The following is an 18,863-nucleotide window of genomic DNA, read 5'->3' as shown; positions in this document are numbered from 1 at the left end:
TTAATTAAGAGCTACAGAAATTCAGATGAAAAAATCTATTGAAAATGTCATACTGTGACTAGGAAGGTGAATACTAAATCCACTTAAATTTCATGCCATTAGTTGCTAAATTAACTAGCAGTTTCTAATGAGAAGGCTTAAAGAAACATACACTGGTGGAACTATGTTTACTAAACCACAGAAGGTGAGTAGCATTTCAATAAGTGAAGAAAAAGGTAAAGAAGGCTGTTCTGGCCAGTGAAAACCACATCAGCAAAGACCTTCTCAGAGAATGATACAACCTAAACCTCCCATAATGGGGTAAGTGGGGTCTAAAAATCCAATGGAGTAAAATAAAGGTGGCAACCTTATGAGGTTAATGAGAAATAAAATTTTTCAGCTGGTTGTCCATTTGTTAGGTGACACATCATGTGGTTGGAAGAGGAGGGGACAGGTGTGACTGCCACAACTGGTTTTAGGCAATGTATCTATTCAGTTTTCTTCAAGACTAAAACAGAGCAGGGGAGACAGCTGCACAGGTCACTATGTTTGGATGTGACCCCACTGTATGGAAGAGCCAGGCAGAAGCACTTGGGGAGAAGTATAGGGCTAGACTTCGGGATTGACCTGTGTTGAGAGCATTAATGCCTTCTCCTACTAGAAAGAAGGCTTCAGGGTGTGCCTTCTGCTGAATCCTTGCAAAGTTAAATATGCTTTAAATGTAACTACTAAAGTCTCAAATGCACATGAGTCAGTCACTTCCTACTTCCCTTCTTCCTCCCTTAACTCCAGAAAGGCTAAGACCTTTAGCTTACCCCTGTTTGAGAATGGGGGCTGAAGCCAGTTATGTTGGCATTTGATATACAGCGTGCTAACTTACTGAGTTCTAACTACACTAGTTTTGCAAAGCAGAAGGCTGTGGTTTGAGAAGGATACAAAATCTGTAGAAAGACATAAAGCTGAAAAGGAAGACTGCTCTGCTAAGCTTTGCAAGTATTATTCTGTGGGCAATGAGAAGTCACTGAAATTTCTAGAAAGGGAAATGACACACTGTAGAGGAAGATAAAGCTGGTGACAAAATTGAGATCATAATAAATAGGCAAAAATTACAGACAGTAAGATAGTAGAATAGCTAAAATGTCCACATGAACAACAATGATGGTTTGAACTGAGATAGTGGCAGTGAGAATAATACCACCTTATATTGTTATAATGCTTTGAAAGGTATTCAGCATTATTTTAGATATAATTTTACCATAGAACCCTACACTAGCCAAGCAGTTTAAGGAGGGACAATGTAGATATTTTTCCTTTTCTGTTCTCCTCTCCTCTCTTCTCTTCCTTCCCCTCTTCTCCCCGAACTTCCTTCCCTCCCCTCCCCTCTCCACCCCTTTTCCTTTCCTTTCCTTTTCCTTCCTTTCCTTTCCTTTTCCTTTCCCTTCCCTTTCCTTTCTTTTCCCTTTTTCCCTTTCTTTCTGCCTCTCTCCCTCCCTCCCTTCCTTCCTTCTTTCCATTCTTCCTTTCTTCCTGGATTATCCAGCATCTGAACCACCTCTCTATTTTGGAAACATCATCTACTGGGTGAATCTATTTAGGAGACAGGGAGCTCCTCTCACTACAGAAGCCAAAAGAGGCAAGATACTTTCTCTCCTGCCAATCTCTTGCCACTTGGCAAATACATGGTTTTGCAACCATGTATGTAAATTAAGACAACTACATGCTTCTGTCCAGGAATTCTGAATATGGAGTGAGTATCTGGAAGCCAAAGAGACAGTTAGAATTCATTTTCAGTGCTGTGTGCCCCCATACAGCATCTTGCAGTAGCCCTAGTGGCAGTGGCAATACATCCTGCAATTGCTCCATCCTGACAAGGCCTCAGAGATCCTGTGCTCTCTGTACATTTTCCAGAGTGCTCCGCAAGCTTTATGTGTATTCTTTGAGCTACCTACACTCTTTCAGGAAATCTCTTTAAGCTTAAGACAGCCAGAGATTTTCTATTATTTGCAACTAAAAGCCTTGACTACACACAAACAAATCATATCTTCCTGCTGTTTGCTAACAAGAAACTGAGATCCAAAAAGGCTGAGAGTTGCCTGTCATCACGAGGACAGGTGCAAAAGTCTCTTCCCACTAAGTGCTATCAGTTGTTTATCACTGGACTTGTCAAATTCTGCAGAAAAATGTAAAAAGTCAATTTTGTTGATCTAGAAAAAAGCAATTCTATGCTTCCTATGGAACCAAAAAAGAGCCTAATTAGCCAAAGCAGCCTTAAGCAAAAGGAACAAATTGGGAGGCATCACCTTACCAGATTTCAAGCTATACTACAAGGCCACAGTAACCAAAATAGCATGGAACTGACCAGAAAAATAGGGACATACACCAATGGAACAAAACCGAGAACTCAGATATAAAAAACTTCCACATATAGCCATCTGATCTTTGACAAAGCAGACAACAATATACACTGGGAAAAGAATCCCTATTCAACAAATGGTGCTGGGAAAATTGGATAGCCACATGTAAAAGATTAAAACAGGATCCTTATCTCTCATCTTTCACAAAAATTAATTCAAGATGGATAAAAGACTTAAATATAAGGCACGAAACCATAAAAATGCTAGAAGAAAATGTAGGAAAAAATCTTCTATTGGCCTAGGCAAAGAATTTATGAAGAAGACTCCAATGGCAATTACAGCAACAACAAAAATAAATAAATGGGACTTGATTAAATTAAAAGGCTTCTGCACAGCCAAGGATATAATCAACAGAGCAAATACATAACCTACAGAATGGGAGAAAATATTTGTTTTGTTTTGTTTTGTTTACAGAGATTTTAATTTTATTAATATCTCCCACCAGAGTGGTACATTTGTTACATTTGATGAATGTACATTGATTGAGAGAAAATATTTGTAAGCTATATATCTGAGAAAGGGCTGATAACCAGAATCTACAAAGAACTCAAGCAAATCAGCAAGAAAAAATCCAAACAACCCCATTAAAAAGTGGGCAAAGGACATGAACAGAAGCTTTTCAAAAGAAGATAGACTAATGGCTGGTAAACATATGAAAAAATGCTCAATGTCCCTGATTATCAGGGAAATGCAAATCAAAACCACAATGAGATATCAGCTAACTCCAGTGAGAATGGCTTTTATTAAAAAAGCCTAAAATAACAGATGTTAGCGTGGATGTGGAGAGAAAGGAACACTTACTTGTACACTGTTGGTGCGAATGTGAATTAGTACAACCTGTATGGAAAATAGTATGGAGATTCCTCAAAGAACTAAAAGTAAACCTACCATTTGATCCAGCAATCCCTATACTGGGTATTTACGCAAAGGGAAAGAAGCCATTTTACCAAAAAGACACCTGCACTTGAATGTTTATTGCAGCATAATTCACAACTGCAAAGACGTGGAATCAATCCAAGTGTCCATCAATTCATGAGTGAATTAATAAAATGTGGTATATGTATACTATGGAGTACTATACTACTCAGCCATAAGAAAAAGTGATGAATTAATACATTTTGTAACAATCTGGATGGAACTGGAAACCATTCTCCTAAGTGAAGGACTGCAAGAATGGAAAAACAAACACCACATGTACTCATTATTAAATTGGAACTAACTGACCAGCATTCATGAGCACATATGGAAGTAAAACTCAATGGAAAACAAGCAGGTGGGACAGGGGATGAGAGGATAGTGAAATCACACCTATCTAACAGGTACAATGTACAATATCTGGGTGATGGGCACACTTACACTTTGACTCAAGCTGTACAAAAGCAAACCATGTAACCAAAACATTTGTACCCCTGTAATATTCTGAAATTTTAAAAAATGTGGAAAGAATTACTGCTAAAGGAGTAATACCATTAATTGTAATGTGTGCAAAGAGAAGCTAAATAAAATCAAAAGCATCCTTAATATCAGCCAAGCTAAAGCCTATAATCCCAGGCCTCATTCCTCTTGCAAAGGAGTTACAATCAGCAACATACCTTCTTTCAATGATTAACTCACAGTGAAATCCTACAAACTGAATCTAGGTAATATATTCCTTTGGATGATTACATTTTATTTTTTTGTAATATCTTGTCACTTCCTTACATGTCATTATAGCAACCGCCTTTTGAAAGATATTACATCTACTGAAGAACAGATTGGCCCTTGCAGACTGAATGTTTGTGTCCCACTCCCACCAAACTTATATGTGGAGGCCCTAACCCCCATTGTGGCCATATTTGGAGATGGGGCCTTTTCAGAAAGTAATTAAGGTTGAATAAGGTCATAAGGGTGGGGCCCTGATCTAACAGGATTAGTGTCCTTATAAAAAGAGACACCAGAGCTCACTCTCTATCTCTCTTTACCTGCACTCAAAGGCCATGAGAGGACACAGCAAGACAGCAGCTGTCTGCAGTTCAGGAAGAGAGCACTGACAGAACCTTGATCTTGCACTCTTAGCCTTCAGAAAAGTGAGATAATAAACTTCTCATGTTTAAGCCACCCAGTCTATGGTATTTTGTTATGGCAGCCTAAGTAGATTAATACAAAGCCCATTAAAAAACAAAACAACATACACTATCTTTTCTACTTTGTCAACAAATTTTATGTGTCCCATGATCTAAACAATTTGTTCTGCTATAAACTTTGCAATGAATTAAATTTCTAGGAGATTTTAAAATTGGCCAACTAACTGATACTACACTATAATGGCATATATATTCTCTTTGTGACTTTAGTATTTAAGGTTTTTATAATTTAATTTTGAAAGGAAAACTAAAACAGATGAATTTAAAATTTATTGAAGAATTTGCTGATTCTTCTGTGGTTTATTTCAGTATGACTTGTGAATTTATTAGGAACATGACTCATAAAGAAGTCAAATCTTTGACATTATTTCTATATTAAAATCTCTATGGCTTCAGATGATCATTTTTATAATCCCTTTAATACTATAAATCATGGGTTACAAAATAAAAAAGCTCCAATTCTTGGGTCAGACAGATAAAGTAAATGAGTATGAGACAGACCAGCTATAAGCATTCTGGCATTTATTTGAACATTAATGTTCTCACTAGAACTGTTGAGTTTCGGTGACCACAAGGGGAGTCAGCTTTTTTTTCTAGGAGGGCTGCTACTATTGCAGCTGTGGTCGATAGTTGAGGTGCAGCAATGCGGATCCAGAATTAATAGCAAACAATGTGAAAATCTGGCTGGAAAACCAGATTTTTAAAATGTAATCCTTGAATGTTTAAATGTTGAATCATTAAAATGCCCCCAAAGCCAAATAAATCCCCACCAAGAGGTAATTGTAGCCCATAGGTCACTAATTTGTGGCTCAGATATAGCCCTGCTGGCATGGAGCCTTCCTGAATTAAAAGGTCATTTTCAACAACCCTATCTTCTGAAGATCTATGACAGCAATGACACCCCAATAACCACCTAAGTCTACAAATGAATTTTTTAACAGTGCTTTCAAAATTATTGTCTGTGAAGTTCCTTCATGTTATTAAGTTCAGAATCTCCTAAAAAAAAAAAAAGACAATGAGAAATGTACCATATCATTGTTTTATTTGTTACATTTTGGGTAAATGTGCAGTCTATTTCTGTGTGATTTTGTGTGTGTGTGCTTGTGTTCAGTAGAAGCAGAGTATGAAAATGTTTTTAAAATAATGAGCACCCCTAACTTTTACAGCAAAACCAAATATGAAAAAAGCAGCTCAGTCATTAAAGTGAGGAATTTAAGCATAGATATGAACTGAATCATCCTCTCCTCTACAGACTCCCCTCTAAGTCTCCCTACAGACACCAGACTTGTTCCAGAGTTATTGGTTGTCCTCAACAATTCAATAAGAATTGCTTTTGAATACAGTTTTGAACAATTCAACTGTGTTAGCTAATATTAATAGTGTATTCATTTTCTATTGTTGTCAAAAAATTACTCTAAACCCCGTAGCTTGAAATAACGTACATTTACCTCACAGTTTTTTAGGTCAGAGGTCCACCATACATCTACCAAGCTAAAATCAAGATGTCCGCAGGGCTGCATTCCTTTTCTAGAGGCTCTACTGGTAAATGCGTCCTTGCCTTTTCCAGCTTCTGAAGGCTGTTCATGTTCCTGCTCACGGCCCCCTCTCCATCTTCAAAGCCAGTAATGTTGCGTCTCTCTGACCAATATCCCACAGTCACACCTTCCTCTTTAAGGACTCCCATGATTAGATTGGGCCCACCTGGATAGTCTCCTCATTTCAAGGTCCTTGACCATACTCACATCTGAAAAGTCCCTTTTCTATGTAAGGTAGCATATACACAGGTTCTGGGGATTAGGGTGTCACCATCTTTGGGGGGCCATTATTCTGCCTACCATAAATGGCAACAATAACAACTATTACTTATTGACAACTTATAGCCCAGCTATCCTACTAATTGCTTTATATGCTTTATCTCATTTAATTATAAAAATATATAAAGTCTGTAATATATCCCATTTTAAATTTTAAGAAACTGAGGCTAAAGGAGTAGGTAAATTGCTCATGATCCCAGCTAGTGGGTAGTAGACCAAGAACTCAAATATAAGAAGCCTGAGTGAGCTATTATCCACAAGCTAAAATGCCACAAAATGTTCATAGAGAAGAGGGGTCCAGGAAGATTATGATTTGATTTGAACAAACTAAAAGAGATGCTCTATAGATCCCTTAGCCATTTCTTGTCTTGTTGTTGTTGTATTTCTCCATATTTAATGGACATGAATATGCAAATCTATTTTTAAGTGCCTTAGGTAATAACTTAATGGTTATGACTTTGTTTAGAAAAATTCTCAAATCAGTTCTCATTAGACCACACTGAAAATCTGCTTTCATGGAGTTCTAAGAACACCAACAAAGCATTCTGTCTTCTTTGAAATGAAATACCATATCACCTTGATTCTAGGCCTGCACTGACCATCAGAAGTATTTTCAATTTAATAAACTACTTTCCAGCTGAAAAGAAAAATGACATGCAACAGAAACAAAATAAAGCATTAACACTTCAATGTGCACATCTTAATTAGAATGTGCACAAACTGACTGAAATATTTCAGAAACTGGAAAATATGTCTTAGAATTTTCTACAGGACTTTCTGGCTTTATCTCTTAAAATTCTGTTTACACTAAACTTGCTATTATACAACAACCTATACTTTTGTACCTACTCTTCCTTCTTCTTGAAATGTCTTCTCTCACTTCTACCTCTCCTGAAATGTCTGTTCATACTTACAAATCTCAGTTTCAATGCCACTTTGCCAGTGATGTGTGGCCATATCCAGGCTCCAGCCAGATTACTCACTGCCTTCTCTGGGCTCTCCACAGCTCTCTGCACATTTCTTTGTTACAAATTGTACCACATTGTGCTGTAGTGATTGATTTACACTATCTCCATCTATGAAATTGGACAAGAACCGACTACGCACTCATACTAAAGCTCTAGTGTAAATAAAAGTAAAAGACATGTGTGACAGCTTGTGAGTTTTTCACAATCACTCACATACAGTTCTTATACAACACATGTTTACTATTCTAACTCTCCCTGCTCTTATTCTTCGGCTGGTACTGTTTATTTGCACTTAGCTGAAATGGGTTAATTAACCATATATAATATTCCGTGCATATAGTAGTCAGCTTCTAAAATGGGCCTCTGTGCTATTCACCTCCTGATAGCCATGCCTTTGTATAATCTCCTACCCCTAGTGATTTGCTCCTAACCAACAGACTACAACAAAGGTAATAGGATGTCAGGTCTGCGGTTAGGTTACAAAGGATAGTAATTTCCACCCAGCTGGCAGGCTGTCTCTTTTTACTGGCCTTGATGAAGAAAGCTGCCATGTTGGAAAGGCCCACATGGCAAGGAGTTAAAAGCAACCAGTGAGCAACAGCCAGTGAGGAACTGAGTAAGCCAATGACCACACAGTCGAGCCTGGAAATAAATCCTTCCCCAGTCCTAGCTGACATCTTGATGGCAGCCTTGTGAGAGACCCTGCAGCATAGCCCCTGGCTAAGCCATTCCATTCCTGGGCCACAGACACCCTAAGAAAGCACAATCCTAGCAGTCAGTGTGGCTGTGCCTCAGCCTCCCCATCCTCAACCCCCTGCCGGAAGCTCACAGAACAGATAAGGCTCCTGATTCGGGAGAAGATACTCAACCTCAGGGCCAAAAGCCACAATTTTTCATGGATGTGACACTGCAGAGACATCCTGGACAGGGGAGGAAAGGAGAGCAGCAGGACAGGGCAATGTCACCAGGAGATTACATACCTACTGCAAGATTAGATCAGCAGCAGAACGGGGAGATGAACTCTGTTCCACGGAGCACTCAAACAGTGATAAGGCATAGGAAAGGCCAAACTTCATCCCAGCTAACATGTCAAAGCCAAAAATCAAGAAAGGAAATGAAAGGCATCTGTTGAGCTTCAACTTCAGCAATCCTGTCCTCTACAGGTGTCTGTTGCTAAGACACGGCCATTGTTACACTCCTGGCACGTATAATCCTTTTATTCCCCTATGTGAATTTTCAGCTCTATGCTTTTCGTATAAAAATCTTGAAATAAATCTCAAATAATACATCCATTTGGGACAAAGGTGAATAAGGGTTTACTGATTAATCAATCAAAGTAGGTGAGGCTTGCTAATGAGGCAGCTCCCATCCTCTCGGGGCTCAGGTGAGCTTGCATAGAGTCAGCTTCACACAGACACATGCCCTTGGACACTCTGAAGACCAGACTGTGGCTGGCCGGGCTGGAGGTTGTACATAGATACGACAGCTGCATGCCAGGCTGCATAAGGGCTCTGACAAGCCTGGAAACTGCTACGTTGGAGCTGGTGTGCTTCCCCCATTCAATGACAGATTCAGAGAGCACAGACTCCTTTCCAAGCTTTTCATCTTCAAAAAGGCAGTTCAGCTCCCTGAGCCTTTGAGCCTGTTCAGTTTTGAGCTGACTGCTAATTGTATGTATGCACGTATGTGTTTCAGAAAAGAGATAAGCGCATTGCCTTGGCCTCCTCGCTCACTGTGCATACACGTCTCACTTCTGTTCTCTCACGTTTTCTAAATGTGGCCTGAAGTTTTCCAAACATTAACCCTTGCTGGTAACCACAGTGCACACTCTTCTAAAGATGCTTCCTACATGATGTTTGTTTAGAAATAGTTTTCATCATTGATCCTTTGAGTCCTGGGGCTTGGTATTCTAATTTGCTTTTGTGATCATGTTTATATTTTTAAATTAATAACTATAAAGTATAATAGTATATAATGAACTACAAGAGATGAATGAGGCCTCCTTTAGCTTTAGGGGGCATACTTTAAATTTTAAAACCTAAAGTTGCCTGACTTTCATGTTTTATAAAAGGGCCTCTGTATGGCACAATTTCATTATCATTTGCAATGCTGATTCCAGGAAAAGAAAATTTGGAGTAGTTGTTCACAAAAATGCAAAAGTCTTTTTCAATAGCCATGGCAACTAGTGGCCAGATGGTAGGATTGTCTGAGTGTTGACAGTGATTCTTTAGAAAAGAAATCCACATAGAGGCAGCCACGCTCATAAAAATCTGCCCTGCTTGAGAACTGACCATACTCACTGATTGCTTAGATGTCCTATTCTCAACCCTGGGCAGATTCATAGCCAAAGTAGGGCCCTGGATGCATCCATCTAGCCCTCGGACAACATTCATTCTCAAGAACAATGGGAACCCAAGGAGTATAACAAATTGTCATCAGGAAGGAATTTTTTCTAACTTCCAGAGTAAGTGCTATTCAGTTACACCAAGGTTTCCCTTTCTGTTTTTTTAAGCCCCTATTCACAGGTACATAGTAAGTGCAGTTGAATAAACAATAATGCAGTTGAGTCTGTTGCTATAACAAAGCTATTTATGTTGTCAAGATTAATGACTCAGTTTAAAAGTAACCAGAGAAAAGTGCCCAGTTGGAAGGCTCTCAGAGAAAAAAGACATTTCCTCAAGAGGATAGATGGTCTAATCCCAACAGTAACAGTAACAACAACAATAATAATAATAATGGCGGCTAACATTTAATAGACATTTCTTCTCTGCTAGGCATTTTACTAATGAGAAAGTGCCCAACGAAAAGAACTTTATTTAAGACTTTTTGTGAAAGCTGATGTACACATTTTCACCTCCTGTTCTTTACTGTTGCTCTCTCTAATCTGTGCTTCTTGGGCCCTTCTTTCCTTTCTGTCATTGCCACCAGTATTCTCACCTCCTTTACCATTTCCATACCAGTAATTGTGGTAACATGCACACACAATGAATTAACTGCCTTGTTCTACACTTGCAATTTTGATAAATCTACCAAGAGCTATTTTTACATAGCCATTGTTCATCCATACAATAAATTTCTAGGTTCAATATAAATTCTTCCTGAAAGAATGTAGAATAAAAAATATTATTTCTGCCTTTCCAAAATATCATTTCTTTAAACACTTTAAGCAAATTTCCTTTTGTAAGCATTATTTGACAGAGAACTTTAAAGAACCACACACAGCACTATTTGAGGAAGGGGCATGCCTGGGTTACCACTGGCTTAAAACCTCTGCTTCAGCTGCCCAGCAGTAAATCCTTTTCTGTAACCTTCTGTAGCTGACAATAATATCCAAGACTCTTTTCATGCTAAGAAATCAACAGTGATAAAGAAAAGTGAAGAAAACTTAATACCATCATAAAATTCACCACTCTTTCTCCATAATCAGCAAATTAAACAAGCCTGACAAAGAGTATGCTAGTGATAAAAAAAAAAATCAGCATTGACTATTTTAGAGAAAAGTAACCACAGCAAGATCATAAAATGTAAGCAGTAGGCATATCCAATGCTATAAAAAGTTAAGTACTTTCAGAAGTGAAACTCCTTGAGGAACACCAAAGGAGGCACTTTTTTTTAACAACAAAAATCAAGTATCTAGTAGAATTCCTTGTGCTTAGATACTTTATGAACCTCTAATATGTGACATGGACCAAAGGCAGTATCAGAAAGCCCTGGGATAACAGAATGAGAAGAGTCAGCAGAAAGTGTATTGAGCAGGCATCAGGATAGCATCATCTGAGGAGCCCTAGAAATCCTCTCTGCTGCTTCTGTTGATGTCAGCAATTTCACCATTGAAGAATCATTCCCCTAGGTTAAGATAAGAAATTTCAATAGAAGAAAGGAGAAGGAAGAACTTAGTGGGAAGTGGGGCTTACTGAAAAGGGGTCCTTTGTGGCCAAAAGATAATAAAATGACACTAGAGACCATAAGAAGTGAGAGAAGGCATCACTGCACAGGCCAATAGAAACTCCAATAGGAACAGGTAAAGTTAAAAAGAAAGTTTGCATCTTACAATTTTGATCAGGTAACTCTAAAGCACAGTTTCTCAACTGGGCACCACTGACATTTTGGGTCATGTACTCTTCGGGAGGAGTGCTGTCCTGAGCCAGATGTTCTGTGCAGGATGAAGATTAAGGACTCACTTGAAAAGTAACCAGAGAAAAGTTCCCAGTTGAAAGAGTCCCAGGGAAATAAAACATTTCCTCAAGAGGATAGCTATTGCAATAATAATATTACAGGATATTCAGCAACATCCCTGGCCTCTACCTACCAGATGCCAGTAGAAAACCCTCTCTCCACAGTTGTGATAACCAAAAATATCTCTAGACATTATCAAATAGCCTCTGGCAGGTGAGAAGGCAAAATCACTTCTTTTTAACAACCACTGCCCTAAAGGATGAATTTAATCCCTAAGCCAAGGCAAGGGCATTTTCCACCACTTCTACCTGCCCACCCTTCCCATTCTCCTGTTCCACCTCTAAAAAAGTGCACAGCATAGGAAGATTACAAGCTCATCAATGCAAAAGAAGAATCAGAACTCTTTTTTTATTGTCATAATCAGAGCAGAGAGCTATATCAGGAAGATCTGAAATGAGTGCCTCTTCACTCAGATCTTTATCTAAAATTTTTGATTCCATCTTTGTTTCTAGAGATGTTTTACACTTTGTCCATTACACAAGACCAGTTCCAAGAAGAGATGCCTCGTGAGACTCAACAAGATCTGCCCAATTTGATTAACCAAGAAAGCCAGATAAGTAACTTTTTTATACCTAAAAATTAGGTTGTTTTTGCAGAAATCCTGAAAAATGGCCTTTGGACATCTTGGCTCATGTGATCCAACCCCCTCTTTCCTCTCTTTCCTTTTCCCTTTCCTTTCACCTTTCCCTTTCTTTCCTTTTTTCTCTTTTTTCTCATCTCCCTCTTTGCTCCCCCCTTCTATTCCCCCTTCCTCCCTTTCTACCCTCTTCTCTCTCTCTAACTCTCTCTTTCCTTGTAGGTATATCTAGTCTTTCTTCTTCTACAACAAGAGGAAAGCATGTGAGGAGAGAAATTATGAAGAATTAGGAAAAATAATAACACCTTCACTGTAAGGAAAATTTTATTAATGAGTTTAGAAGAGTATAAACTGATACACTACTTGTGCAAATGGTGTGACTGAGTCATTGCTATAACTTTGTACAGAGGCCCAGGAAATGGTGATTTATATTTATTCTACTGACTTTTAATTTAGGATTATTATTATTATAAGATCTATAGGGGAAAAAAATTCTGGAGTTAAAGCTCATGAACTTAAATAATCTATAAAGAAGGCAGTTTAATTACTGAGCATTATAAATTGAATAATATATTTCTATATACAATATGAGTCTCTTCCTTACATTTATTTTTATATGGTTGCAAATCATACAAAGGGTGAATAGTTTAGGAGCTAAGTATGATAAGGAGGCTTATATTCTAGACCGTTTTGCCTCTTATTGACTGTGTGACTATAGGTAAGGCAATAAATCTCTCTGAGCCTCAGTTTACTCATCTGCCAATGTTAAGGGATTGAACTAAATTGTCTTTAAAGAATTCTTCCATCTCCAAAATGTTGTGATCATGAGGAAAATCTAACTCAAATCTCTGAAACTGAAAGAAAACCAATGTGCAATTTGACCAACAACAGGATGTAATACTCAGCAACATACATAATTTGTATCCCAGAGCTACTGGGTTAAAAAAGCAAAGAAGACTTTCACTGATCAAAGCTCTTGACTATAAAGTATGTGTATCGCTCTTGGAATCTCCTTTGAATTAGAATTTCTGTGGTTAACTTTCAGATGGGATAAGTAACTTTGTGAGTCGCTGGGCACAGTGTTGAAAGTGTCAGTTGTTATGTTATGGTAGGGGTCTCTTTCACAGGAAAGAGGGGCAGGGATAGAGAAACAAAACAAATGTGGAACTCCAAGAGCTCAGCCACAAACATCAGAGAATGGCTCTACAGTGGTGTCTTGACACTTATTAATATACTGTAAGGTCTTATACTACAAGTATGTAAATGTGTGTTACTAAAATTCAGAGAAAATAAATCTCAATCTTTATCAGAGAAATAAAGTCCCACCTTGGTCTTAAGAGGGATCTTAAAAAGGAATAGCCTAGATACCTTCAGGCACAAGGCAAACCTCCAGCACAGGAGTCATTTCTTTGAGCCTTTTGTACAAACCCTAATATCAAAGTACCGGGAGGAGGAATCCAAGGGCATAGCATTTAAACATTTATTTCCTTTACCGAAACCTTGAATATGCATTGACCCTCCATGACCTAACATACAGAAATGTTTGACAGTGTCCATCTGACTATGCACTACAAAATAAGATCTACTCATATTTCTTAAAACAAAAAAAATTCCAGCTTTTGTGTACAGATGTAAATTCTCAAACTTGTAGACCTAGTCAGAGTAGATAGGACATTTAAGGGCAAGAAAGTCTCTGCTCTTCAAGTGGAAGCATAGGAATAATGGTGCTAGTTGGAAATGCTAGTGCCTCATTAAGGAAATACATTCCATCATCTGCCAGATATTGAAATTCTTGGCTCTGGTTCCTTAGGCACAAAAATCATAGCTTGAACAGCTTTTCTGAAAATGATTTCAGCCTTCCTCCACATTCCTACAAAGGGATTCTTCATTTATATCATTAGATCCTTTGAAATTGTAAAGGAAAATTCCTCCAAGTAGTCAAAAATAAACAGTAATTTGTGGGTTTTATTTGGAAGGAAAATTACTGGGAGAAGTAAAAGTAAAAGATTCTCTATAATGTATGAAAGCTAAACTATTCTTTGGATTTATATCCAACAAACAGACCCAGAACAGAAAAGAATCTCTTGAAAATATCCTGCCCTTGAGAAACACACCTCATTCAACACCAGTTATGTGTCATGTCCTCCCTCTTAAAAAATTTCTAACACTATTTTAAGAATATAAGAAAAACAAAAAGAATCACTAGGAAGTATAAAAATGTACAAAGCTTTTTAAGACTCTAATTGCAAAGAATCCGCAGACTCAGAAATTGCCAGCACTCTCATTTTTAATGAGCACGTCTTGAAATATCTGCTTTCTAAGATGCAAGAGCTTTATCTTAGATAGCTTTTTTGTTAACCATTAAACTGGAACTCAGCCTTACTGGTATCACTAATATTACAGTAAACTGTATATTGAATTCCCTATTTATTTATTTTGACTTGTTATTTTATTTTATTTTTTATGTTGGAAAGCATCTCTGTAGTTCTCCTTCAAGACATTCTACCACTAGATGTGATTTAAATTTTGTCTAAAGAAAAAGTGCAGAATTGTTCCCATAATGTGGAAATGTTTAGAAGGAACTGAGAAAAAACTAGGAACTGTAAATCCATTGGCATCTTTTTATTACATACCTTTTCTACCTTCAGGATATTTTCAGTTATTCCTCATAGACTAAGAAGTTACTTATTGTTTTTGATTCCATCATTTTGGAATACTATATTTAAATTTAGAGGAAGGCCCTTCTTTCTACTCTGATAAACAGGATATCAATTAGCACACAGAGTGGACATTATAATGAAGACTTAGAAGTGAACAGCTAATACAAAGACAAAGTGACACCTTTATTATAGATTCATATTTATGCTAGGAAGTGTTACAGAGTCTCTTTCTCTGGAAACATCTCAATTTTGTTTATACATGCATCTGATAAAGATCATAAAATTGGAGGTAGAGTAAAAGGGGACAAGAACAACATTTTAGTTGCTCTCTAGTTTTATGATTCTACATGTTTTTTAAAAAATGTTATTTTTGTTTTTTCTGTTTTAAAAAAATAGAAACCCAAAAGAAGTCCTGTTTCACACCCACATTTCCTCAAGTCCCACAGTCTTCAAGCTACTCTTCTAGCATCATTTTTTTTCCCCATATTATATAGATAGGAACCTACGGAACATGAAGGGAATAAGTTGTATCATTCTGGGACCAACCCCAGATATCACTAACACTCGAGATATCCTTGAACAGGACTTTGGATGGTTTTAAAAGGAGTGATATTTCATACAACAAAAATAAGAAAAACCTCTTTGATGTAGTGCCCAACTGCACTTCCCAGAGGTGTGAAAAAGCTCAATTCTCTTTAATATTCCCTATCCTAGAACTAAAAGTATCTATTTCTAAACATCACATTATTTATGTTATTATTCCTCTATTCAAAAATTCACTATCACATAAAGGAAATACCATTTAGCGATTGTTTCTCAGATTTGCTATAGTAATTCACACAAGTTTTCAGTATAAATACTGTATTAATTTAGTATAATATTTATTTGGTTTTAAAATTTTTATTTATCTTCCTAATAGGAAGTATAAAACTTATCCAGAGCAAGTAGGTATTCTTTTCTTTAGAACAAATTCAGAATTAACTACCAAATCAAGATTATATTATTTTGCTTATGTTTTGTTGTAGATATTTATGGTATATTTATCAAAAAAAAATTAGAGTCAAAATAAATTTTTAAAAGTAAACTTAAGGCATAGAAAGATTTTATTTCATAAATAACCGCCATTTACCTGTGCATGAATAATCATCAATTCTTATGTATCCAGTTTTGCAGATGCACATAAAAGAACCTGGGGTGTTGACACACATCGTATTCTCACGACAGTAATGGCGCCCTTCAGCACACTCATCAATGTCTGTAAAGAAAAAGTAGGCCAAAGAGGTCAACTGTGGTTAATATTCTAGAGTTTCTCTATCATTTTCTTTGGTGGGGAGAGAGGAATAGATACTAATTGAATAGCATTTTTAAAAGGTATTCAAAATATCTACATTAATAGGAGTGTTTGATGTTCAAATGATAGAAATCACATGAATTTTTTCCCAACAGCTCTTGCTGGAGTTTCAAAGAGGTCTGTTTATTTCAATCTGCATTTTTCGGGCATTCATCTACCTATATTTGATAAAATGAATCAGAATGCAAAGATCGGGCTGCTTTTGCATCTTGGATCTTTAGTCACTAAGCCCACCATATATCATTATTTGATTCACCAGCTATTCTGTACACTTGAGGAGACCCTGAAAGAGGTAAATAAAATATTCAATGTACATCAGAACTTGAGTAACTTCACTTAATGATATGAAGCTAATTACATGTAGTTTATTAAAGATACAAGTAGTGATATAGCTACCCCAGTGTCTCAACAGAGATGAAATTATAATATAACTACATGATATAGATGAGAAGTAATGAAATAGTAAAACATCATACTGAATATCTTACACCAATTTTGAGTATAATTCACACACTAAGTTTTGAGTATAAAAACCTATAGATACCAAGCCATAATAAGCACTGATACTAACTGTGAAGAATGTGAATTTTGATAATAAAACTGTCCCCATTTTATAGCACCTCTCTGAATGGAACATAAAGCATTTTACAGGTATTGTATCATTATGTAAAGCTCTTTATTAAGGGCCTTAAATGCATTGACCAGATAAGGCATTTCCCATCCAGAAATCTGCTTTCTCAAACCCTTATGATAAATTCACAAAGTAGCATTGACCTCATTTGTACTATTAACAGAAATGGATCTACTATAGGAGATGGCTTGGTGACCCACCACTACGTGTTTTTCATGTAACCCCAACTATGTTTCTAGTCCTGAGAGCATCAAAAGAAGTAATTGACGTAATCTCAGGAACCTATATTTTAGAACTATAGGGTTCTTAGCAATCATCTGAGCTGTTTATTTTACAGAAGGAAAAACTGAGTCCTACAGAGACTCAGTTATCCATTCAATCTCATAGTCAATATAATAAATTCCAAACCACTTTTCTTAGCATACAAAGCTTTTCCTGGTCCCTACTTTTCCAGCTTTACATCCCATGACCTCACTCCCTTCTCCCCTCTAAGTGTTCTGGCCACACTGAAGTTCTCATCACTGCTAGAATGGGCCATGTCCTTTCATGCCTCCCTGCCTTTGCACATGCTGTTCTCTCTACTTTTCACTGCTACTCCTCTCCCTGACACTAATACAGTGGATCTTGTGCACCAGTGGATTCATCCTTCAAGAATCTACTGAAACATATCTCCTGTGAAAACTTCTCTAATGAACTAAAATGCTCCCTGTGTACTGCTCCCTTGAGAATTTGTAAATGTTTCCATTATAGATGCATCAATTATATTTTTATTAATTTTTATAAACTTCTTTCTACCAAACAAACCATATATTCCTCAAGGATAGAAATTATCTATTAGTGTTTCTTAACTTTGGTTGCCCATTATATTCATCTGGGATACACTTAAAAATAACTTGTTCTTGGACCAATTCCCAAACTCCACTCCAAATTCTGATTAAATTATCTGTGGGAAAACGTAGGCACTGATTTGTTTTTAAATTGTCTCCATGATGAGTCTAATGCAGGGGTCAGTAAAATTTCTCTGTAAAGACACACACAGTACATGTTTTAGGGTTTGGGTATCACAGGCAATACATAAATGAATGAATCTGGTAGTGTTAGAATAAAAGATTGTTTACAAAAATGGGTGGTAAGCCACAGGCCACGGTTTGATGATTCCTGGTCTAATGCATAACTAAAGTTAAGAATTACCACTGAGTAGGTGAGGCTTCAAGATGGCTGATTAGACCTCCAGGTACTCACCTGTGCCACAAAGAAAAGCCACAACAGTGAGTAGATAACCACATGCCAAAGAGAGCTTCTAACAGAGAACACTGGAATTCAGCAGGGAAGTGACAGGGAATCTCTGAAGCAAGGAAGGAGAGGAAAGTGAAGCAGCTGGCCCAGCCAAGATCAGAGTGGAACCAAGAGAAACTATCTATTGCAGGGAAAGGGTAGGGAAGAGATCCCCAGAGGTCCACATTCCCACCCCAGACTTCTGCAATCTTAGTCACAAGAAAGCCCCTTGGGCGTCACAGATCCTGAATCTAGTATAAGAAGCTGCCTGGAGTTTAAACTATGGTATTGTTCCAGAGAGGAAGTTTGTGCTGGGTCCTACACAAACCCTGAGACCCAAAAAGCTGTAACATGGTGCCCTTTTGTGAGCCCAGCCCTACCAGACTAAACCCTGCTCTGGATCCCAACAGCCCTTGCATTTCCACATCTCTGGAGCTCTGCTGATATCCCTCCATGCCCACCCAGAGGGCCGCAGTGTTTCAATGCTGGCTGAACCCAGAAGTGTGTCCAGGTCCCCAGAACTCTAGCCCACACAATGTTCTACACCCCAGGGATCAGGCAGTGCAGCGCACCAGGAGGCAGCCACTGGGACAAAGATTGCTGAAACTTATGCAAGCCAGGGACTGAGAGCCACCTGCTTGGAGTTGGTTTCACTGACAACTCCATCTCCTTCAGCAGTAGGGCTACCACACAGGTGCACGTGACTTTAGGGGTTTGGGGACCAGCTAGCCTCAGTGCCATTCCAGGGAATGAGGACAGGCCTTGCCCGCCCACTGCCTCTGCCACCAGTATCTGAATGGACCATTTTGGAACCTGCCAGAAGATCCAGCAATCC

At 37.8% G+C, this 18,863-nt stretch overlaps 1 protein-coding gene across 1 annotated transcript in view; it reads right to left on the bottom strand.

The window, feature by feature from the left end:
• The window catches only part of NELL2 (neural EGFL like 2), a 320,895-nt gene that overhangs the window by 123,754 nt on the left and 178,278 nt on the right, over positions 1-18,863 (bottom strand). Inside the window, exon 13 of the mRNA XM_045553976.1 lies at positions 15,901-16,026. Within this exon, the coding sequence (XP_045409932.1) occupies positions 15,901-16,026 (126 nt within the window). The remainder of the gene's footprint in view (positions 1-15,900; positions 16,027-18,863) is intronic.

Source organism: Lemur catta, chromosome 6 (genome assembly GCF_020740605.2).
Source record: "Lemur catta isolate mLemCat1 chromosome 6, mLemCat1.pri, whole genome shotgun sequence".
Lineage (NCBI taxonomy): Eukaryota > Metazoa > Chordata > Mammalia > Primates > Lemuridae > Lemur > Lemur catta.
The sequence above is the reverse complement of the archived record's forward strand: the minus strand, read 5'-3'. Positions and strand labels throughout refer to the sequence as shown.